General features: G+C 45.3%; 1 protein-coding gene across 1 annotated transcript; it reads right to left on the reverse strand.

The window, feature by feature from the left end:
• Positions 1–23,988, reverse strand: LOC130367464 (zinc finger BED domain-containing protein 4-like). The gene is made up of 3 exons (XM_056569884.1): positions 23,927–23,988; positions 4,087–4,488; positions 1–7 (listed from the first exon to the last, which is right to left on the reverse strand). The coding sequence occupies exons 2-3, from the start codon at positions 4,428–4,430 to the stop codon at positions 1–3; spliced, it is 351 nt and encodes a 116-aa protein (XP_056425859.1). The 5' UTR covers positions 4,431–4,488; positions 23,927–23,988.
• Between the last annotated feature and the right edge of the window lie 261 nt (positions 23,989–24,249).

Below are 24,249 nucleotides of genomic sequence, written 5' to 3' on the forward strand. Positions count from 1 at the left end.
TCAATTCCTGTAAATTACACAAAGTGAGTTGTTCATCAAACATTAAATCTCTGAATTCATTAAACACTTTTAATTCTTCCTGTGGGATATTAGTTGCACTATCCTCCTTTATGTAAAAAAAAAATGCCTTTTCACTGTTAAGTTTCTCACAAACTTATTGATGTCACATAATGTCCCGAATATATCGAAATTATTTACTGGGGAAAAGTTCAAACCCTTGGTTAACAGTGTAATTTGATCTGGACTCAATTGTCTTTTGGAAAGATTTAAGACCTCATTTATCTCCGAACTTGGCTCCTCAGCCTGGGTGTTGTTTCTACAGGGGGGGTTTTCTCCCCCCCCCCCCCCCTCCGGGTTTTCACTTGCGCTTGGCGTTTTTTCCCTTTTGTTGTTTATAGCCGCTCGCTTGTTGAGATGTTGATGGGTTGTCCGATTCTGTGCTATCTCCCGTATCAACCTCCGATGAACTGAAGGTGTCTTTTTGTTGTGATCCCCGTTTCTTTTTGTATTTCTTTTTTAGGATAGATTTGGGAGTAGTTTCAGTTGATTCCCATTTGTTCCAATTATATTGCTGTTGTAATTCAAAATCTTTTATGTCTCTTTGCAATTTGTTTTTTTTTTTGTCTCCATTATGTATTCCTCCAATTTCACTATTTTTTCGTAATTTTTTTTCAGAAGTTCATCACTCTGGCATACTAGAAAATAAATCCAGATCCTTTTTGGTTCTCTCAATATCCACATTTAGATTTTCCAATTTAATCGTTTCGTATTTCACTATTATTTCCATAAATCTTTTGGAACATATTGATTTGGCTTCGTTCCACTCTGTCATCATTTCATAACAGTATATCATTGTGGGCATTTTTTGCATTCGCAAGCCCCGTGGAATGATTTCTTTTTCTAGGTAATTGTTTAGGGTTGTGCAATTCCACCACATTTTAGTTTCCTGAGTTTGGAGTGTTTCCAAATTTTTTGTAAGTAATTTTTGGGCTTATTCACACTAGACCAAGAAAAAAGGTTGTCTGCCTTCTGTGATCTATCCATGTTGCAATGAGCGGTGTGAATAAGTCTCTAGGAGGGTCGGATTTATATGACTGTGTGCAGAGGCAAGTGTTCAGATTTCCCCTAGTGATTACGGTGCAGCTGCAAGGTATGGAGCACGTACTAGCCAACAGTTCAGAAAGACAGAATAAATGTTCAGTACAGCTCACCTTAGCCCACTTCTGTGCACGGATCCGCACTCGGCAAAGTGCTGGTATTCAGTGTAGACAAACAAACTATGGTCCGGCACCAGATGAAAATTTGCAGCTTTATTTTCCGTATCAAAAAGTAGACATACATCACACAGTAAAACCGACTCCCTCCATAGTCATACGCGTTTCAAGCGCATGCACGCTCTTCCTCAGTGATGTCATGGGTCTAACGGCAAGGGCTTTTATTCGTAGAAACTCAGGTGAGGGGTAATTAATTACCTCTCCTCCTTCCAAGTTACTTGCGCTTGCCAGTAAGACCACAAGACTGGGCAGAGACTTTGTTTACATATGCATTGACTTTGCACTTTGGTTATAATTTGCTGCTGGACAACACTCTGACCTCCTCTGTTCTCCTTTTCCTTTGGTTTTCCCGGATCTTATATGTCCATTACAGTGGACATTTATACATTTCCCCCCTTTTTCTTTGTTCATGTCTGTGATTTTAATGTTGTTTTAAATTTATGTGTGCATTTATGTTCAATAAAGCTTTGTTAAATTTGATCAATATACGCCTTTTTTTTGCTGTGTTTATGATTTGTAGTGTGTGATCGGTGCCATTGGCGATTGCTGTTTGTATCTAAACTCCCAGCATGCCTGTACAGTCAGTGGCTGTCCGGAAATGCTGGGAGTTGTTGTTTTGCAACAGCTGGAGGCTCCATTTTGGAAACACTGCCGTACAATAAGTTTTTCATTTTTATTGGGGGGGGGGGGGGGGAGACAGTGTAAGGGGGTGTATATGTTGTGTTTTACCATTTATTATGTGTTAGTGTAGTGTAGTATAGTGTTTTTAGGGTATGTTCGCACTGGCAGAGGTTTACAGGGAGTTTCCTGCTAGAAATTTGCGCCGCGGTGAAAAATTGGCGCAGCTCATACTTGGAGCAGGAAACTTACTGTAAACCTGCCCGTGTGAATGTACCCTGTAAGTTCACATGGGGGGACAAACCTCCAGCTGTTTCAAAACTACAACTCCCAGCATGTACTGACAGACCGTGCATGCTGGGAGTTGTAGTTTTGCAACAGGTGGAGGTACACTGGTTGGAAAACCTTCAGTTAGGTTCTGTTACCTAACTCAGTATTTTCCAACCAGTGTGCCTATAGCTGTTGCAAAACTACAACTCCTGGCATGTACTGATGCTGGGAGATGTAGTTATTAAACAGCTGGAGGTACGCAACTACAACTCGCAGCATGCCGAGACAGCTGTTTGCTGTTGGGGCATGCTTGGATTTGCAGTTTTGCAACATCTGGAGGGCTACAGTTAGAGACCACTGCACAGTGATCTCCAATCTGTGGACCTCCAGATGTTGCAAAACTACAAATCCCAGCATGCCCAGACAGCAAAAAGCTGTGTGGGCATGCTAGGAGTTGTAGTTTTGCAAGATTTAGAGGGCCACAGTATAGAGATCACTGTGCAGTGGTCTCTAAACTGTAGATCTCCAGCTGTTGCAAAACTGCAAATCCCATCATGCCCAAACAGCTGTCTCGGCATGCTGGGAGTTGTAGTTTTGCAACATCTGGAGGGCTACAGTAGACACCACTGTATAGTAGTCTCAAACTGTAGCCCTCCAGATGTTGCTAGGCCATAGGATCCAGGGAGCCAGCCACACGACATGCCGCCCACGCCGATCACCGCAGTCGATCGTGTCCCGTAGCCTCGACCGATGGGTGAGTGATCTTCGGTGCCCGGTCCCCTTCGGTTTCCCCGTTCTGCCCCCGCCTATTGTGGGTGGGCCAAACCGGGAAAACGAAAGTTAACCCCCCCCCGATCTCCTATTGGTCGTCGCTTTTGACGACCAATAGCAGGAATAGAAGGGGTGGCACCCCTGCTACTTCACTCCTATCCCTTCAGGGGGATCGTAGGTGTCTTGGACAACAGCGATCCCCCTTATATTCCGGGTCGCCATAGACCCATATGACCCGGAATAGGCGCAAATCGCAAGTGTGAATTCACTTGCGATTTGCGCCGATTGCCGACATGGGGGGGTCTGATGACCCCCCTGGGCATTTGCGCGGGGTGCCTGCTGATCGATATCAGCAGTCACCCCGGTCCGGTTCCTGCCCGTCGTGCTGCGGGGACCGAAATTCCTACGGACATACATGTACGTCCTTAAGACCCAGGGTGTCAGGATGTACCTGTACACCCGGGGTCCTGAACAGGTTTATCCTGGTGACTGAATAATAATGTGGCTTCCTCAAAGGGCCTGAGCAAATGGCAGGTGTCACATATGAGCTGTCACTGGTTGACATTGAAGTTACACAGGGGAGTCCCCCTATCCTCTTGGATCATCAAGAAATCGGTGATGGCTTTTCTCTGTTTGTATAGTTGGTCCAACATATAGAGGGTGGAATTCCAACGTGTGGAAACGTTGCAAATCAGACTATGTTGGGAGATGCCATTCTGACGCTGCAGTGTGTGAGTGGCTGAAGTGCATGCAAAGTTTCCTTCCCATTGTTAGGAACACTTCAAGAACCGCTTTACAACCAGATTGAAGATGTGTGCCATGCAGGACGCATGTCTCAGGCTTCCTTGTCGCAGAACAGACAAGATGTTCTTCCTGTTGTTGGTCTCCATTGTTCCCATTTCCAGTTTTCGTGGAGTAAGCCATGATTCGATTTCTTGATGAATGACTTTTAGCAGTTCCTCCCGTGCGACTCTGTTCACCAAGGAAAACCATGTGAAGAACAGCATTACACTGCCGTGCTCTGCACACATGGTATGCTGGAGGGGCACTGAGACCTGTCCGTGCAGTGGAGGCTGAGTACACGGTGGAGGATGAGGAGGCGGAGTCACACACTGTCGCAGGACCAACGGCCTGAGAGCATGGAGGCAGAAGCAGCGTGACCTGTCCAAGTTGCTGTTGTGGCTGGTCAGGAACCACATTCACCAAGTGGGCCATAAAGGACATGTCGCTGCCGTGCACTTTTGTACCCATCGACAGGCTCAATGATTGGCCCACCTTCTGTTCCACAAAATTGTGCAGGGCTGGTACTGCCTTCTTCGCAAAGAAATGATGGCTTGGCACTCTCCAACTCGACTCGGCACAAGCCATCAGTTCTCTGAAAGGTGCAGAGTCTACCACTTTAAACGGGAGGGACTGCAGCACCAGCAACTTGGACAGGAGCAAATTCAGCTTCTGCGCGGTTGGATGAGTGGGCGCATACTGTTGTCTCTTGGACATGGCTTCGTCGATGGATTGCTGGCGAATGACTGACTCAAAGTAGGAAGAGCAGGAGCATCTGGAGAGACATAAGATAACATCTTTTTTCACCACAAAAATGGGTCATGGGACACAGAGTCAACAGCATTGGTGGTTTGCAAGTTGCTTCAAATGCGCAGTGCTCTCTCCGCACCTGAGCGGGGTGCACATTTGAGGTAACAGAATAGGGATGGCGACACACTCCCAGAATGATGATTCAGAGCATAGGGTTTGGGGCGGGCATAATTTTTACTTTTGGCTATACTCTGGGTCATGATTCTGGGAACATAATTGGCATATCAGTAGTAAAATAGCAATTTTCATTTTCCCCACTACTCCATCCATTCCTCGAAAATAAATTTAGGGAACACCCATCTGTTCCAAATGACCACTTTCCCCTTATACACCTTCCCTAGGGGGTGTACTGTTTGTAATAGGCTCACATGTGGGTGTTCCTTTCTTGTATTTTTCTCTGAATGTATGTAACTGTTAGGTCTGTAACAAACATCCGCCTCAAATGCGAAGAGTTCTCGGTCATGAGCTCTGTCGTATTTCCAGGAGACAATTCAGAGTCACATATTAGTTATTCACAGAATGATGAAGCAGAGCAATTTTCAAAAGCTACCCTTTATCCATTCCTGGAAAGTAAATTTAGGAAACACCCGTGCGTTCAAAATGTCATCTTTAGCCCTATACTCATTCCTCAGGGTGGGTACTTTCTGTAATGGTGTCACATGTGGGTGTTTCATTTTTGTATTTACCTCTGAATGTATGTAACCGTCAGCTACTGATATGCCATAGGCCTCAAATGCAAACAGACCTTTATGACTTCCGAGCCTTGTTGTGTGCCCACCTAGCACGTTACCCCATATGTGGATGTATTTCCTTAATCAGCAGAATAAGCCCTCCAAAATTTGTAACCCAATTTCTCCCATTACCTCTTGTGAAAATGCAAAACATTGGGTAACCCCAGCATTTTAGTGTAAAATAATTGTAAGTACTCACTGTACCCCTTTTTACCTTCCTTGAGGGGTATAGTTTCAAAATTGTGGTCACTTGTCGTTTATTTTTTAGATTTTATGTCAGATACTCTGCCTTTGCAGTGAAAATCACGACTTTAGGCCTCAAATCCCATTGGTGCTGTCTCACTCCTAAGCCCTGTTTTGCACCCGCATAGTGCTTTACTGCCATATATGGGGTATATCCCTATTCTGGATAAATTGGGCTACCAATTTTATGGACCTTTTTTTCTCTTACTACTTGTGAAACTATAAAAAGTTTGGTTAATAGCAGCAATTCAGTGTTAAAAATAAAATGTTTCACTTTTACGGCCCACTGTTCAAAAAACATGTGAGGTGTAAGTACTCACTATAACCCTTGTTACATTCCTTGAGTGGTTTAGTTTGAAAAATGGTATCACATGTTGGGAGTTTCTGCAGTTCTTGCACAATGGGGGCTTTGTAAATGCACATGGCATCCGACTTCAATTCCAACAAACTTTTCACTCCAAAAGCCCAATGGCGCTCCTATTCTGAACATTTCAGTGAGCCCGGAGAGCACTTTACATCCACATATGGGGTATTTTCTTTCTCAGGCAAAATTGCACTACAAATTTTAGGGATCTTTTCTCCTATTACCCCATGTGAAAATGAAACATTTGGGGTAACACTATCAATATAGTGCGAAAAATCAAATTTTTCACTTTTACGGCCAAATGTACAAAAAACCTGTGAGGTGTAAGTACTCACTGCAATGCTTGTTGCGTTCCTTGAGGGGTGTAGTTTCCAAAATGGTGTCACATGTGGGGGGTTTCTGCTGTTCTGTCACCAGTGGAGGTTTGTAAATGCACATGGCCCCGACTTCAATTCCAGCAAAACGCTCTCCAAAAGTCCAATGGCGCTCCTTCTGTTCTGAGACCTGCAGTGCGTCAGCAGAGCACTTTACATCCACATATGGGGCGTTTTCTTAATTGGGAGAAATTGGGCTTCAAATGTTGGGGTCCATTTTCTCCTATTACACCATGTGAAAATAAAAATTTGGAGTAACACCATTTTAGTGTTGAAAAATCAAATTTTTCTTTTTCTCGTCCGTTTAACGCAAACCCGTCAAACACCTGTGAGGTGTTAAGGTTCACTATACCCCTTGTTATGTTCCTTAAGGGGTGTAGTTTCCAAAATAGTGTCCAATTTGTTGGGGTTTTTGCTGTCCTGGCACCCTGGAGACTAGCTAAATGCCACATGCCCCCCAAAAACCCTTTTAGCAAAATACTCTTTCAAAAAGCCACATTTTGCTCCTTCTCTTTTGAGCATTGTAGTGTGCCAGCAGAGCCCCTTACTTCCACATATGGGGTATTTCCATACTCAGAAGAAAATGGGTTTTAAATTTTGGGGGGCATTTTCTCCTATTACCCCTTGTGAAAAAGAAAAAATTAGAGTAACACTAGGGTAAAAATAAAAAAATTTCATTTTCACGTGTCCAACTTCAACGCAAAGTCGTCAAACACCTGAGGTGTTAAGGCTCACTGTACCCCTTGTTATGTTCCTTGAGGGGTGTAGTTTCCCAAATAGTGTGCTATTCCCTAAATGCAACATGGTCCCCAAAAACCATGACAGCAAAATTCGCTCTCCAAAATCCCACAGTTGCTCTTTCCCTCTTGAGCCATGTTGTGAGCCCTCAGAGCACTTTATGTCAACATATGAGGTATTTCCCTACTCGAGAGAAATTGGGCTACAAATTTTGGGGGGCTTATACCACTTTTAAGAATGAAAAAAATGGGGATACAAGAACATGTTAGTGTACAAAATGCAGATTTTGATTTTCCCACTTTGCTGCTATTCTTGTGAAACACAGATTCTATAATGGGATAATTTATGGTGTATTTCTCCCAGAAAGGCCCCTCAAATCCACTTCAGACTTAACTGGTCCCTGAAAAATTCTGATTTTGAATTTTTGGTGAAAATTTAGAAAATTGCTGGTATACTTTGAAGTCCTCTAATGTTTTAAAAAAAGTAAAAACAAGTAAACATTATGATGCCAACATAAAGTAGACATATTTTATTTGTGAATCAAAATATAATTTATTTGGAATGTCCATTTTCCTTACAAGCAGAGAGTTTCAAAATTTGAAAAATGCTACATTTTCATGAAATCTTGGGATTTTTCACCAAGAAAGGATGCAAGTAACGACAAAAATTTACCACTATGTTAAAGTAGAATATGTCACGAAAAAACTATCTTGGAATCAGAATGAAAAGTAAAAGCATCCCAGAGTTATTAATACATAAATGGACAGTGGTCAGAGTCCTTAAAGGGGTACTCCGGTGAAAACCTTTTTTCTTTTAAATCAACTGGTGGCAGAAAGTTAAACATATTTGTAAATTACTTCTATTAAAAAAATCTTAATCCTTCCTGTACTTATTAGCTGCTGAATACTACAAAGGAAATTCTTTTCTTTTTGGAATGCTCTCTGATGACATCACAAACACAGTTCTCTCTGCTGACGCTATAATAATAATAACTCTTTATTTATTGTTGTCCTTAGTGGGATTTGAACCCAAGTCCCCAGCACTGCAAGGCAGCAGTGCTAACCACTGAGCCACCATGCTGCCCTTAGCATACATCTGCTATGCATGGTTGCTAAAATGGACAGAGATGTCAGCAGAGAGCACTGTGTTCGTGATGTCATCAGTGTTCCAAAAAGAAAGGAATTTTCTCTGTAGCATTGAGCAGCTAATAAGTACTGGAAGGATTAAGATTTTTTAATTTAAAAGAAGTAATTTACAAATATGTTTAACTTTCTGCCACCAGTTGATTTAAAAGAAAAAAGGTTTTCACCGGAGTACCCCTTTAAGGTGAAAATGGGCTGAGACCTTAACCCCTTAAGTACCCAGCCCATTTTCACTTTAAAACGGACCCGGCCATTTTTTGCGCATCTGACCACTGTCACTTTAAGCATTAATAACTCTGGGATGCTTTAACTTTTCATTCTGATTCCGAGATAGTTTTTTTGTGAAATATTCTACTTTATGTTAGCGGTAACATTTTGTCGATACTTGCATTATTTCTTGGTGAAAAATGGCAAAATTTCATTAAAAATTTTGCATTTTTTTTAACTTTGAAACTCTCTGCTTATAAGGAAAATGGACATCCCAAATAATTTATATATTTATTCACATAGAAACATAGACTGTATCGGCAGATAAGAACCATTTGGCCCATCTAGTCTGCCCAATAATCTGAATACTATGAATAGTCCCTGGCCCTATCTTATATGAAGGACAGCCTTATGCTTATCCCATGCATGTTTAAACTCATTCACTGTATTTGCAGCGACCACTTCTGAAGGAAGGCTATTTCATGCATCCACTACTCTCTCAGTAAAGTAATACTTCCTGAGTTTGGTCTGGTCAAAATCTCAGATTTTGGTCTCCTGCTTGTAATGGCTACAAGCAGGAGACCAAAATCTGAGATTTTGACCAGACGGAATGTGTTCTGGCCAAGAAGGGAGACCCCTGGTGGCCAGAAGTATACAACAGAAAAGCTAATATAAAATGTATTTTTTGGGTTTTTTAACCCCTTAACCTCTTAAGGACCAAGGACGTATGAGTACATCCTTGGTCCCGCTCCCGTGATATAACGCGGGGTCCCACGGTGACCCCGCATCATATCACGGCGGGCCCGGCGTCATAGTGAAGCCGGGACCCGCCGCTAATAGCGCGAAGCACTGATCGCGGTGCCGTGCGCTATTAACCCTTTAGCCGCACGCTTAAAGCTGAGCCACGCGGCTAAAAGTGTGTAAGTAAAGTAAGTAAAAAGTGCAGGTTAGCTCAGTGGGCTGTTCGGGATAGCCGCGGCGAAATCACGGCATCCCGAACAGCTTACAGGACAGCCAGAGGGTCCCTACCTGCCTCCTCGCTGTCCGATCGCCGAATGACTGCTCAGTGCCTGAGATCCAGGCATGAGCAGTCAAGCGGCAGAATCATCGATCACTGGTTTCCTATGAGAAACCAGTGATCAATGTGAAAGATCAGTGTGTGCAGTGTTATAGGTCCCTATGGGATAACAATGATCAGTGTGTGCAGTGTTATATGGGAGCTATAACACTGCAAAAAAAAAGTGGAAAAAAAAGTGAATAAAGATCATTTAGCCCCTCCCCTATTAAAAGTTTGAATCACCCCCCTTTTCCCAAAAAAAAAAAACACAGTGTAAATAAAAATAAACATATATGGTATCGCTGCGTGCGGAAATGTCAGAATTATAAAAATATATTGTTAAATAAACCGCACGGTCAATTGCGTACGGGCAAAAAAATTCCAACGTCCAAAATAGTGCATTTTTGTTCACTTTTTATATCATGAAAAAATTAATAAAAAGCGATCAATAAGTCCTATCAATGCAAAAATTGTACCGTTAAAAACTTCAGATCACGGCGCAAAAAATTAGCCCTCATACCTCCCCATACGCGGAAAAATAAAAAAGTTATAGGGGTCAGAAGATGCCAATTTTAAACATATTAATTTTCCTCTATGAAGTTATGATTTTTTCCAGAAGTACGACAAAGTCAAACATATAAGTAGGGTATCATTTTAATCGTATGAACCTACAGAATAAAGGTAATGTGTCATTTTTACCGAAAAATGTACTACGTAGAAACGGAAGCCTCCAAAAGTTAACCAAAAGTTTTTAGCAATTCTGACCACTGTCACTTTAAACATTAATAACTCTGGAATGCTTTTACTTATCATTCTGATTGAAAGATTGTTTTTTCGTGACATATTCTACTTTAACATAGTGGTAAAATTTTGTGGTAACTTGCATCCTTTCTTGGTGAAAAATCCCCAAATTTGATGAAAAAAATGAAAATTTAGCATTTTTCTATCTTTGAAGCTCTCTGCTTGTAAGGAAAATGGATATTCAAAAAAAATTCTACTTTATGTTTGCATCATAACATTTATGAGTTTTTACTTTTGGAAGACACTAGGGGGCTTCAAAGTTCAGCAGCAATTTTTACATTTTTCGCAAAATTTTCAAACTCACAATTTTTCAGTGACCAGTTCAGTTTTGAAGTGGATTTGAAGGGTCTTCATTATAAAAACTGCAACCCCCAAAGTATTCAAAATGACATTCAGTAAGTGTTTTAACCCTTTAGGTGTTTCACAGGAATAGCAGCAAAGTGAAGGAGAAAATTCAAAATCTTCATTTTTTACACTCGCATGTTCTTGCAGACCCAATTTTTGAATTTTTACAAGGGGTAAAAAGGAGAAAATTTTTACTTGTATTTGAAACCCAATTTCTCTCGAGTAAGCACATACCTCATATGTCTATGTTAATTGTTCGGCGGGCGCAGTAGAGGGCTCAGAAGGGAAGGAGCGACAAATGGTTTTTGGGGGGCATGTCACCTTTAGGAAGCCCCTATGGTGCCAGAACAGCAACAAAAAAAACACATGGCATACCATTTTGGAAACTAGACCCCTCGGGGAACATAACTGTTACGCCGAGCGCTCCGGGTCCCCGCTCCTCCCCGGAGCGCTCGCTTCACCTCCTCCGCTGCAGCGCCCCGGTCACGTCCTCTGACCCGGGGCGCTGCGATCCTGCTGCTAGCCGGGATGCGATTCGCGATGCGGGTAGCGCCCGCTCGCGATGCGCACCCCGGCTCTCCTACCTGACTCGCTCCCCGTCTGTTCTGTCCCGGCGCGCGCGGCCCCGCTCCCTAGGGCGCGCGCGCGCCGGGTCTCTGCGATTTAAAGGGCCACTGCGCCGCTGATTGGCGCAGTGGTTCCAATTAGAGTTATCACCTGTGCACTCCCTATATTACCTCACTTCCCTTGCACTCCCTTGCCGGATCTTGTTGCCTTAGTGCCAGTGAAAGCGTTCCTTGTGTGTCCCTTGCCAGTGTTTCCAGACCTTCTGCCGTTGCCCCTGACTACGATCCTTGCTGCCTGCCCCGACCTTCTGCTACGTCCGACCTTGCTTCTGCCTACTCCCTTGTACCGCGCCTATCTTCAGCAGCCAGAGAGGTGAGCCGTTGCTAGTGGATACGACCTGGTCACTACCGCCGCAGCAAGACCATCCCGCTTTGCGGCGGGCTCTGGTGAAAACCAGTAGTGGCTTAGAACCGGTCCACTAGCACGGTCCACGCCAATCCCTCTCTGGCACAGAGGGTCCACTACCTGCCAGCCGGCATCGTGACAGTAGATCCGGCCATGGATCCCGCTGAAGTTCCTCTGCCAGTTGTCGCTGACCTCACCACGGTGGTCGCCCAGCAGTCACAACAGATTGCGCAACAAGGCCAACAGCTGTCTCAACTGACCGTTATGCTACAACAGTTGCTACCACAGCTTCAGCAGTCATCTCCTCCGCCAGCTCCTGCACCTCCTCCGCAGCGAGTGGCCGCTCCTGGGATACGCTTATCCTTGCCGGATAAGTTTGATGGGGACTCTAAGTTTTGCCGTGGCTTCCTTTCCCAATGTTCCCTGCATCTGGAGATGATGTCGGACCTGTTTCCCACTGAAAGGTCTAAGGTGGCTTTCGTAGTCAGTCTTCTGTCCGGAAAAGCCCTGTCATGGGCCACACCGCTCTGGGACCGCAATGACCCCGTCACTGCCTCAGTACACTCCTTCTTCTCGGAAATCCGAAGTGTCTTTGAGGAACCTGCCCGAGCCTCTTCTGCTGAGACTGCCCTGTTGAACCTGGTCCAGGGTAATTCTTCCGTTGGCGAGTATGCCGTACAATTCCGTACACTTGCTTCAGAATTGTCCTGGAATAATGAGGCCCTCTGCGCGACCTTCAAAAAAGGCCTATCCAGCAACATTAAAGATGTTCTGGCCGCACGAGAAATTCCTGCTAATCTACATGAACTTATTCACCTAGCCACTCGCATTGACATGCGTTTTTCTGAAAGGCGTCAGGAACTCCGCCAAGATATGGACTCTGTTCGCACGAGGCGTTTCGTCTCCTCGGCTCCTCTCTCCTCTGGTCCCCTGCAATCTGTTCCTGTGCCTCCCGCCGTGGAGGCTATGCAGGTCGACCGGTCTCGCCTGACACCTCAAGAGAGGACACGACGCCGTATGGAGAACCTCTGCCTGTACTGTGCTAGTACCGAACACTTCCTGAGGGATTGTCCTATCCGTCCTCCCCGCCTGGAAAGACGTACGCTGACTCCGCACAAAGGTGAGACAGTCCTTGATGTCTACTCCGCTTCTCCACGTCTTACTGTGCCTGTGCGGATGTCTGCTTCTGCCTTCTCCTTCTCTACAGTGGCCTTCTTGGACTCTGGTTCTGCAGGAAATTTTATTTTGGCCTCCCTCGTCAACAGGTTCAACATCCCAGTGACCAGTCTCGCCAGACCCCTCTACATCAATTGTGTAAATAATGAAAGATTGGACTGTACCATACGTTTCCGCACGGAGCCCCTTCTTATGAGCATCGGATCTCATCATGAGAGGATTGAACTTTTGGTCCTCCCCAATTGCACCTCGGAGATTCTCCTTGGACTTCCCTGGCTTCAACTTCATTCCCCAACCCTGGATTGGTCCACTGGGGAGATCAAGAGTTGGGGGTCCTCTTGTTCCAAGAACTGTCTAAAACCGGTTCCCAGTAACCCTTGCCGTAACTCTGTGGTTCCTCCAGTAACCGGTCTCCCCAAGGCCTATATGGACTTCGCGGATGTTTTCTGCAAAAAACAAGCTGAGACTCTACCTCCTCACAGGCCTTATGATTGCCCTATCGACCTCCTCCCGGGTACTACTCCACCCCGGGGCAGAATTTATCCTCTCTCTGCCCCAGAGACTCTTGCCATGTCCGAATACGTCCAGGAGAATCTAAAAAGGGGCTTTATCCGTAAATCCTCCTCTCCTGCCGGAGCCGGATTTTTCTTTGTCTCCAAAAAAGATGGCTCCCTACGTCCTTGCATTGACTACCGCGGTCTTAATAAAATCACGGTTAAGAACCGCTACCCCTTACCCCTCATCTCTGAACTCTTTGATCGCCTCCAAGGTGCCCACATCTTCACTAAATTGGACTTAAGAGGCGCCTATAACCTCATCCGCATCAGAGAGGGGGACGAGTGGAAAACGGCATTTAACACCAGAGATGGACACTTTGAGTATCTGGTCATGCCCTTTGGACTGTGCAATGCCCCTGCCGTCTTCCAAGACTTTGTCAATGAAATTTTTCGTGATCTATTATACTCCTGTGTTGTGGTATATCTGGACGATATCCTAATTTTTTCTGCCAATCTAGAGGAACACCGCCGGCATGTCCGTATGGTTCTTCAGAGACTTCGTGACAACCAACTCTATGCCAAAATTGAGAAATGTCTGTTTGAATGCCAATCTCTTCCTTTTCTAGGATATTTGGTCTCTGGCCAGGGACTACAGATGGATCCAGACAAACTCTCTGCCGTCTTAAATTGGCCACGCCCCTCCGGACTCCGTGCTATCCAACGCTTTTTGGGGTTCGCCAATTATTACAGGCAATTTATTCCACATTTTTCTACCATTGTGGCTCCTATCGTGGCTTTAACCAAGAAAAATGCTGATCCCAAGTCCTGGCCTCCTCAAGCAGAAGACTCCTTTAAACAACTCAAGTCTGCCTTTTCTTCGGCTCCCGTGCTCTCCAGACCTGACCCTTCCAAACCCTTCCTATTGGAGGTTGATGCCTCCTCAGTAGGAGCTGGAGCTGTTCTTCTACAAAAAAATCCTTCCGGGCATGCTGTCACTTGTGGTTTTTTCTCTAGGACCTTCTCTCCAGCGGAGAGGAACTACTCCATCGGGGATCGAGAACTTCTAGCCATTAAATTAGCACTTGAGGAATGGAGGCATCTGCTGGAGGGATCAAGATTTCCTGTTATTATCTACACCGACCACAAGAACCTCTCCTACCTCCAGTCGGCCCAACGGCTGAATCCTCGCCAGGCCCGGTGGTCTCTGTTCTTTGCCCGATTTAATTTTGAGATTCACTTTCGTCCTGCCGATAAGAACATTAGAGCCGATGCTCTCTCTCGTTCCTCGGATGCCTCAGAAGTTGATCTCCCTCCGCAACACATCATTCCACCTGACTGCCTGATCTCCACTTCTCCTGCCTCCATCAGACAGACTCCTCCAGGAAAGACCTTTGTTTCTCCACGCCAACGCCTCGGAATCCTCAAATGGGGTCACTCCTCCCATCTCGCAGGTCATGTGGGCATCAAGAAATCTGTGCAACTCATCTCCCGCTTCTATTGGTGGCCAACTCTGGAGACGGATGTTGGGGACTTTGTGCGAGCCTGCACTATCTGTGCCCGGGATAAGACTCCTCGCCAGAAGCCCGCTGGTTTTCTTCATCCTCTGCCTGTCCCCGAACAGCCTTGGTCTCTGATTGGTATGGATTTTATTACTGATTTACCCCCTTCCCGTGGCAACACCGTTATTTGGGTGGTCGTTGATCGATTCTCCAAAATGGCACATTTCATTCCTCTTCCTGGTCTTCCTTCTGCGCCTCAGTTGGCTAAACAATTTTTTGTACACATTTTTCGTCTTCACGGGTTGCCTACGCAGATTGTCTCGGATAGAGGGGTCCAATTCGTGTCTAAATTCTGGAGAGCTCTCTGTAAACAACTCAAGATTAAATTAAATTTTTCCTCTGCATATCATCCCCAGTCCAATGGACAAGTAGAAAGAATTAACCAGATCCTGGGTGATTATTTGCGACATTTTGTTTCCTCCCGCCAGGATGACTGGGCAGATCTCCTTCCATGGGCCGAATTCTCGTATAACTTCAGGGTCTCTGAATCTTCCTCCAAATCCCCATTTTTCGTGGTGTACGGCCGTCACCCTCTTCCCCCCCTCCCTACCCCCTTGCCCTCTGGTCTGCCCGCTGTGGATGAAATTTCTCGTGACCTTTCCATTATATGGAGAGAGACCCAAAATTCTCTCTTACAGGCTTCTTCACGCATGAAGAGGTTCGCGGATAAGAAAAGAAGAGCTCCCCCCGTTTTTTCCCCTGGAGACAAGGTATGGCTCTCCGCTAAATATGTCCGCTTCCGTGTCCCTAGCTACAAGTTGGGACCACGCTATCTTGGTCCTTTCAAAATTCTGTGTCAAATTAATCCTGTCTCTTATAAACTTCTTCTTCCTCCTTCTCTTCGTATCCCTAATGCCTTTCACGTCTCTCTTCTCAAACCACTCATCCTCAACCGTTTTTCTCCCAAATTTGTTCCTCCCACTCCTGTTTCCGGCTCCTCGGACGTCTTCTCGGTCAAGGAGATTTTGGCTGCCAAAAAGGTCAGAGGAAAAAATTTTTTTTTAGTAGACTGGGAGGGTTGTGGTCCTGAAGAGAGATCCTGGGAACCTGAGGACAACATCCTTGACAAAAGTCTGCTCCTCAGGTTCTCAGGCTCCAAGAAGAGGGGGAGACCCAAGGGGGGGGGTACTGTTACGCCGAGCGCTCCGGGTCCCCGCTCCTCCCCGGAGCGCTCGCTTCACCTCCTCCGCTGCAGCGCCCCGGTCACGTCCTCTGACCCGGGGCGCTGCGATCCTGCTGCTAGCCGGGATGCGATTCGCGATGCGGGTAGCGCCCGCTCGCGATGCGCACCCCGGCTCTCCTACCTGACTCGCTCCCCGTCTGTTCTGTCCCGGCGCGCGCGGCCCCGCTCCCTAGGGCGCGCGCGCGCCGGGTCTCTGCGATTTAAAGGGCCACTGCGCCGCTGATTGGCGCAGTGGTTCCAATTAGAGTTATCACCTGTGCACTCCCTATATTACCTCACTTCCCTTGCACTCCCTTGCCGGATCTTGTTGCCTTAGTGCCAGTGAAAGCGTTCCTTGTGTGTCCCTTGCCAGTGTTTCCAGACCTTCTGCCGTTGCCCCTGACTACGATCCTTGCTGCCTGCCCCGACCTTCTGCTACGTCCGACCTTGCTTCTGCCTACTCCCTTGTACCGCGCCTATCTTCAGCAGCCAGAGAGGTGAGCCGTTGCTAGTGGATACGACCTGGTCACTACCGCCGCAGCAAGACCATCCCGCTTTGCGGCGGGCTCTGGTGAAAACCAGTAGTGGCTTAGAACCGGTCCACTAGCACGGTCCACGCCAATCCCTCTCTGGCACAGAGGGTCCACTACCTGCCAGCCGGCATCGTGACAATAACAAGGGGTAAAGTGAACCTTAATACCCCACAGGTGATTCACGACTTTTGCATATGTAAAAGAAAAAAATTTTTTTTTACCTAAAATGCTTGGCTTCCCCAAAATTTTACATTTTTAAAAAGGGTAATGGCAGAAAATACCCCCCAAAATTTGAAGCCCAATTTCTCCCGATTCAGAAAACACCCCATATGGGGGTGAAAAGTACTCTGCTGGCGCACTACAGGTCTCAGAAGAGAAGGAGTCACATTTGGCTTTTTGAAAGCAAATTTTGCTCTGGGGGCATGCCACATTTAGGAAGCCCCTATGGTGCCAGAACAGCAAAAAAAAAAAAAAAACACATGGCATACAATTTTGGAAACTAGACCCCTTGGGGAACAAGGGGTAATGTGAACATTTATACCCTACAGGTGTTTCACGACTTTTGCATATGTAAAAAAAAAAAAAAAAAAAATATTTTTACCTAAAATGCTTGGTTTCCCAAAAATGTTACATTTTTAAAAAGGGTAATAGCAGAAAATACCCCCCAAAATTTGTAACACAATTTCTCCCGAGTACGGCGATACCCCATATGTGACCCTAAACTGTTGCCTTGAAATACGACAGGGCTCGAAAGCGAAAGAGCGCCATGCGCATTTGAGGCCTAAGTTAGGGACTTGTATAGGGGTGGACATAGGGGTATTCTACGCCATTGATTCCCAAACAGGGTGCCTCCAGCTGTTGTAAAACTCCCAGCATGCCTGGACAGTCAGTGGCTATCTGGCAATACTGGGAGTAGTTGTTTTGCAACAGCTGGAGGCTCCGTTTTGGAAACAGTGGCGTACCAGATGTTTTTCATTTTTATTGGGGAGGGGGGCTGTGTAGGGGTATGTGTATATGTAGTGTTTTTTACTTATTATTTTATTGTGTGTTAGTGTAGTGTTTTTAGAGTACTGTCGCACGGGCGGGGGTTCACAGTAGTTTCTCGCTGGCAGTTTGAGCTGTGACAGAAAATTTGCCGCAGCTCAAACTTGCAGCCGGATACTTACTGTAAACCTCCGCCTATGTGAGTGTACCCTGTACATTCACATGGGGGGGGGGGGGGGAAGAAACATCCAGCTGTTGCAAAACTACAACTCCCAGCATGTACGGTCTATCAGTGCATGCTGGGAGTTATAGTTTTGCAACAGCTGGAGGCACACTGGTTGTGAAACACCGAGTTTGGTAACAAACTCAGTGTTTTGCAACCAGTGTGCCTTCAGCTGTTGCAAAAGCTACAACCCCCAGCATGTAAGGACAGTGGAAGGGCATGCTGGGACTTGTAGTTATGCAACAGCTGGAGACACACTGGTTTGCTAATTAACTCAGTGTTTCACAACCAGTGTGCCTTCAGCTGTTGCAAAACTACAACTCTCAGCAGTCACCGACAGCCAACGGGCATGCTGGGAGTTGTAGTTATGCAACCAGCAGATGCACCACTACAACTCCCAGCATGCACTTTAGCTGATTGTGCGAGCTGGGAGTTGTAGTTATACAACAGCTGAAGGTACACTTTTCCATAGAAAAAATGTGCCTCCAGCTGTTGCAAAACTATAAGTCCCAGCATGCCCATTAGGGAATGCTGGGAGTTGTGGTGGTCTGCTTCCTGCTGTTGCATAACTACAGCTCCCAGCATGCCCTTTTTGCATGCTGGGAGCTGTTGCTAAGCAACAGCAGGAGGCTGTCACTCACGTCCAACTGCTGATCCACGCCGCTTCAGGTCAGTCCCTCGCCGCCGCCGCTCCTGGGGTCTGCCGGGGTCCTCTTCCCGCACCCGATCACGTCCTCCAGAAGAGGGGCGGAGCGGGTTGCGGGAGTGACACCGGCAGCAGGTGCCCTGATTGGTCGGCTGGTAAACCGCCCGACGAATCAGGGCGATCGTGAGGTGGCACCAGTGCCACCTCACCCCTGCTAGCTATGGCTGTTCGGGGCCTTCAGAGACAGCCCCGATCAGCCAGTAATTCCGGGTCACCGGGTCACTGGAGACCCGATTGACCCGGAATCCGCCACAGATCGCTCGGCTGAATTGTTCATAATGACCTCCCCTGTGCGATATGCCGCGATGCCTGCTGATCGATATCAGCAGGTATCAGGCACCGGCTCACCTCCGGCTAGCGGCGGGGGGGCCCAGGAATGGACAGGACGTACTCATACGTCCTCGGTCCTTAAGGACTCGGAAACGGGGGCGTAGGAGTACGTCCATTGTCCTTAAGGGGTTAATGGAAGCCAATTACAAAAGTTATTTATTTGGCATAAGGAATCAAATATTAAAAATCATGTTTAATTACAGTGCCCATCAAAACTCTATTCACACCTAAATCTTCTTCTGTTCCCTACCTACTCTGCCGCAATTGTATCACACACAGAGAGTAGCGACAGCATCATGTGGTCGCTGATTCCATGTATAACACGCAGAAAAAAGTAACATGTCGACTGTATGGTACAGGTCACTGTCTACTTTTGTACAATAAATAGAAGCAATTTTTGTTAAAAATTTATTAAATGACAGTAAGTTTAGCTATAATGTCAGGTATAAGCTGTCATATTCTAGTTCTATTATTTTACTATAAGTTTTAGACTATCACTTCTATCTGGCCATAATGCACGGGTAGCATTCTAAGGGTAGGGTCTTTTGCAGTTTTGTTGCGGCCAAAAACCCATGTGGTACATTCATTTAACCTTTTAAGGACCAAAGGCGTACAGGTACGCCATTGTGTCCTGGTACTTAAAGAGTACCTCCCATTATCTTGTTAAATTTTATAATCCTCCCAGTTGACTGCCCCCATCATGATAAACCACCCCCTGCCTCTATTTTTTATTATTTTTTAGTTTTCTATCTTGATATTGCTCTGTATTTTCTGCTCAGTCAGATTAACAGACTGGGAAGGGGCATTCCCCAGCATGCATGATCATCTGAAGCCATACAGGGAAGAACTTCCTCACTCTGCTACACACAGCCCAGAGAAGTTCAGTGTGAGATGAGCTATGATTGGATAAGGCTGCAGCCCCCCCCCCTCAGTATTTCCTGTTTGTGGACTTCTGCCAGGCCAGCAGGAGTCCAAAGTCTGTGCGAGAGATGGGAGAAATGTGCTCTAGGGAGACTAGACTAGCTCTAGGCAGCTTTTTTAAACACAAATAAAATATAGAAAACTTCATTTTTTTAAACAAAGTACATTAGAAAGATTTTTTATTTACCAGAAGGAATGCAATAGCAAAAAATTTTTTTATGACAGTGCCCATTTAAGGACCAAGGACGTACCTGTATGCCCTGAATCATTAGGCGACTATGAAGCGAGCGCAGGAGCTGCATTCACTTCAGATCAGTGATTGTCGGCTACTATCAGTAGCCACACACTTACGGCTAATGACAGGCAGCGGCGATCCCTGAGAACAAAAGGATCAAGCAATTGAAATCCAACATGCCCAATTCTTCTCTTCCTCATCATCTGTCCTATACATTACACATCCAACCAGTACCACCGAAATGTGGCCAACTTTATGACCTTTAGGACTGTATGGAGTATTATTTCCTGGATGTAAGCATAAACATTTGCATTCAGAGCTCTAGAAAATTACAAGGAATTGAAAACCATAATACATAAAAAAAAGTTGCATTACTTTTCAATATACGATGAATAAACTTTATTCGCATAGATTTGGAAAACTACCACTACACTATCTTTACCCCAGCAAAATGATGACTTTTCAGCCCCTTTCTCAAACATCTCTGCCTGCTGATAGGGCTGCCCCTAAAGCTGCCTCAAATAAGCAGACGTAAGCTTCTTAATCCCTCCGCCCAACGGTTGTCATAACGACGTCTGGGACAAGCAGGTGATCCATTGACAGGGAGCAGATGGTCTCCTGCAGAGGTAAGCATGGCCAAACAATGAAACCATATTGATTATATTGCTCCTTCCACACCCCCCCTCCTCCTCGTACTTCAGTCTTGAGTTTTTCACTAGTTGGATCCTCCCCTAACTCTTTTCCTGTGTCTCTATACAATGTATCTTGACATGCTCCTGTCTTCTCCTCCTACATTGCCCCCGCTGCTCAATTATTCATGGATGGAGTGGGTGAGTTGCGAAACACCTCCCTCTCTTTTCTCATCACACTTAGGAACGAAGGGGCCAAAAACCCAGAGTACTGAAAAAAAAAAAGGAAGAAGGGAGGTAGGATCGTTCTGCTCGCCATTCATTGCTGTGAGGCAAATCAGAGTTTGCAAAGGACTTCCAAAGCTCGAAATTGCAGGAGTCTATTCACTGCAGTAATAGTAACTTCATAGCTGTCACATAAATTTATGGAGAAATTCAGGGCTCCAAGGGCCATAGAATAAGATGTATATAAATCTTTGTGACATGTAACCGAGGACTTTTCCTGCAGGTGTCTTATGTACAGTATCTACACACAGCTTTCTCATTGTAGAAGTGGCCAAAATGATTTACTCTTGTCTTTCAACTCCCTTCCAGACAATCAAATGCCAATAAAGTCCACCATTTACAATTATTATCGGTAGATAAAAGAAAAGCTCATGAAAGACCCCAATAACAAGGGGGGCGCTCAGCTGTTTCCAAAGTTAATGCAACAGTCGCCATAATGGATCTGCCCTGCAGGCCTACACCATCTTGTTTCCTCATATTAATGGAGATGACCCCAAGCGAGCACTTTAAGATGGAATGCTTTTCACATCAACCCTTTCATATTCACAGAGCTCCCAAACACCTTGGATTCTCAAGAAGACATTGCCAGCACCCATGTCTATTGATCCACAGCAGACATTTGTTTAGTGGGTACATTGCATGCTTTTAATAGGCACAATGGCCGTTCTTCATGAGGCTCATATAAGGACTTCATTGAGAAAAGTGAAGTGACGATACGTGGCAGCCTGTTTAAACTGGGAAGTCACAGGCCGGGTTTACACAATGGGGAGGATTTATCAAAACCTGTGTAGAGGAAAAGTGGTGCAGTAGCCCATAGCAACAATCAGATTGTTTCTTTCATTATTCAGAGCCTTTTTAAATAAAATAAGCAATCTGATTACTTGCTATGGGCAACTGCACCATGCTGCCTCTCCACAGGTTTTGATATATCTCCCCCAATGTGTTCCACCTGTATTTGCAGTAAAGCAAGTGCAGTTTAGCTACGTGGTTGTTCGCTGTCCGTACACACTCATGGCCACAAAATGTGGACAAGGTTAAAGTATCTTACACCCTAGGTCAGTTTCCCAACTAGGGAGCTACAGTTGTTGCAAAACTAGAAATCCCAGCATGCTTGGACAGCCAAAGGTTGTCTACTACAGTTTTCCCAACCAGGGTGCCTCTAACTGTTGCAAAAACTACAACTCCCAGGATGCCGGCAACTAACACAAAATGGTTGATATCCTGCTAAACGTTATTTTTATTTTCATGCATGGGAGTGGCTATGTAGCAGTGGGTGGGTGAATAACATTACCTCAGTAAATCCCTTTCACTCTATCCACCTACCCATTGCAGCACAGCAATGCTTCCCTGGGCCCATGTGACTTATGCAAAATTTTCATGAAATTTGGGGATTTTTCACAAAGAAATGATGCAAGTAACGACGAAAATTTACCACTAAAATAAAGTAGAATATGTCACGAAAAACCAATCTCAGAATCAGAATAATCGGTAAAAGCATCTTAGAGTTATTAATGCTTGTGGTCAGAATTGCAAAAAATGGCTCCGTTCATAAGGTGAAAATGCGCTGCGTCCTTAAGGGGTTAATAAGGAAGGAGTTAATGGGTGTTTTTTAAAAACTGTTATAAAACCTTTTTGTTTTTACACTTTATTAGTTACCTTAGGAGACTTTTAGGAAGAATCATTAGATTCCTCATTCAGATCAATGTAGTTCCATAGAACTACATTGACCTCTGTCCTCTGCACCCGATTGATAAAGCCTAATCTAGCCAGGCTTTATCAATGCGAGAGCTGGGACCAGTTCAGCAGGAGAGGTAAGCCCTCTGGCTACCTCAGAAGTGCATCCCCCCCTCCTCCCCCGCGATCACGCTGGACCACCAATGACTGTTTAAATGTCCCTTTAGATGCTGCTGTCAGCTTTGACAGCGGCGATCTAAAGGGTTAATAGCCGGCCACGGTGATCATCGTTTTATAGGCTATTAACGCCGGCTCTCAGCTACAAGAATCAACTGGGGCCAGCCGGTATGGCGCGGGCTCGAGTCAGGACACGTGTATACACATCTTTGGTCGTTAACCAGTTAATACAGCTAATATAAGGGTTTATTCACACGCACAGTATTTTGCGCAGATATGATGTGCGGATTTGATGCACAGGATTTCAAGCTGTGTTCAGTCATTCAGTTTACATTGAAATCTGCAGCAGAAAATCCTGCGCATCAAATCTGCACAGAATACTGTACGTGTGAATAGACCATAAAGGGGTACTCGGGTGCAAAACATATTTTTTTTTTTTAAATCAACTGGTGGCAGAAAGTTAACCAGATTTGTAAATTATTTCTATTAAAAATATTTGTCCTTCCAGTACTTATTAGCAGCTGTATGCTACAGAGTAAATTATTTTCTTTTTGAATTTCTTTTTTGTCTTATCCACAGTGCTCTCTGCTGACACCTGATGCCAGTATCAGGAACTGTCCAGAGCAGGAGAAAATCCTCATAGCAAACCTATGCTACTCTGGACAGTTCCTGACATGGACAAAAAAGAAATTAACCCCTTAAGGACGCAGTCCTTTTTCACCTTAAGGACTAAGCCCTTTTTCGCAATTCTGACCACCATCATTTTACGAATTAATAACGCGAAAATGCTTTTACCGAATATTCTGATTCTGAGATAGTTTTTTCGTGACATATTCTACTTTATTTTGGTGGTAAATTTTCGGTGTTACTTGCATCCTTTTTTGGTGAAAAATCCCAAAATTTCATGAAAATGTTGAACATTTTGCATTTTTCTAACTTTGAAGCTCTCTGCTTGTAAGGAAAATGGATATTCACAATACATTTTATTTTTCTTCACAAATACAATATGTCCACTTTATGTTGGCATCATAAAATTGACATATTTTTGCTTTTTGAAAAAATTAGAGGGCTTCAAAGTAGAGCAGCAATTTTCAAAAATGTCATGAAAATTGCTAAATCTAAAAGGGACAGATGTTACAGAACTACAACTCCCAGCGTTCCTGGGCAGTAGAGGCATGCTGAGAGTTGTAGTTTGGCAACATCCGGAGGGCTACCGTTTGCTACAGCCTTTGGCTGTCTGGGCATGCTGGGAGTTGCAGTTTGGCCTTCCTAGTGGTTGCCACAGTAAAGATCGTTTTACTTTCACTTTCAATTCCCCTCCCACCGTCAATTCCCTACCTGATCCAGCAGGCTCCAGCGAAGATCCCGGGTCCCCAGGCATCTTCTCCTGCAGGTACCGACCTCCATCTTCTTCCGAGATCCCCTTGACATCCAGGGGCGGGCAGAACGGGGGGTTGCCATGGCAACCCCCTGTCCTGCGCTGCCATTGGTCAGAACTCCGTTCTGACTAATGGCAGGGGATAGGAGGAGATCGCAGCTCTGCGACCTCACTCCTATCCCTTAGGCTGATCGGGGCTGTTGCTGACAACTCCGATCAGCCTTATTTTCCGGGTGATCGGGTCACCAGAGACCAAATCAACCCGGAATTGGAGAAAATCGCA

This window comes from Hyla sarda, chromosome 4 (assembly GCF_029499605.1).
Source record: "Hyla sarda isolate aHylSar1 chromosome 4, aHylSar1.hap1, whole genome shotgun sequence".
NCBI lineage: Eukaryota > Metazoa > Chordata > Amphibia > Anura > Hylidae > Hyla > Hyla sarda.

Coding starts and splice junctions, on each gene's coding strand:
- LOC130367464 (XM_056569884.1), bottom strand. CDS start 4,430: ATGTCCAAGAGACAACAGTATGCGCCCACTCATCCAACCGCGCAGAAG.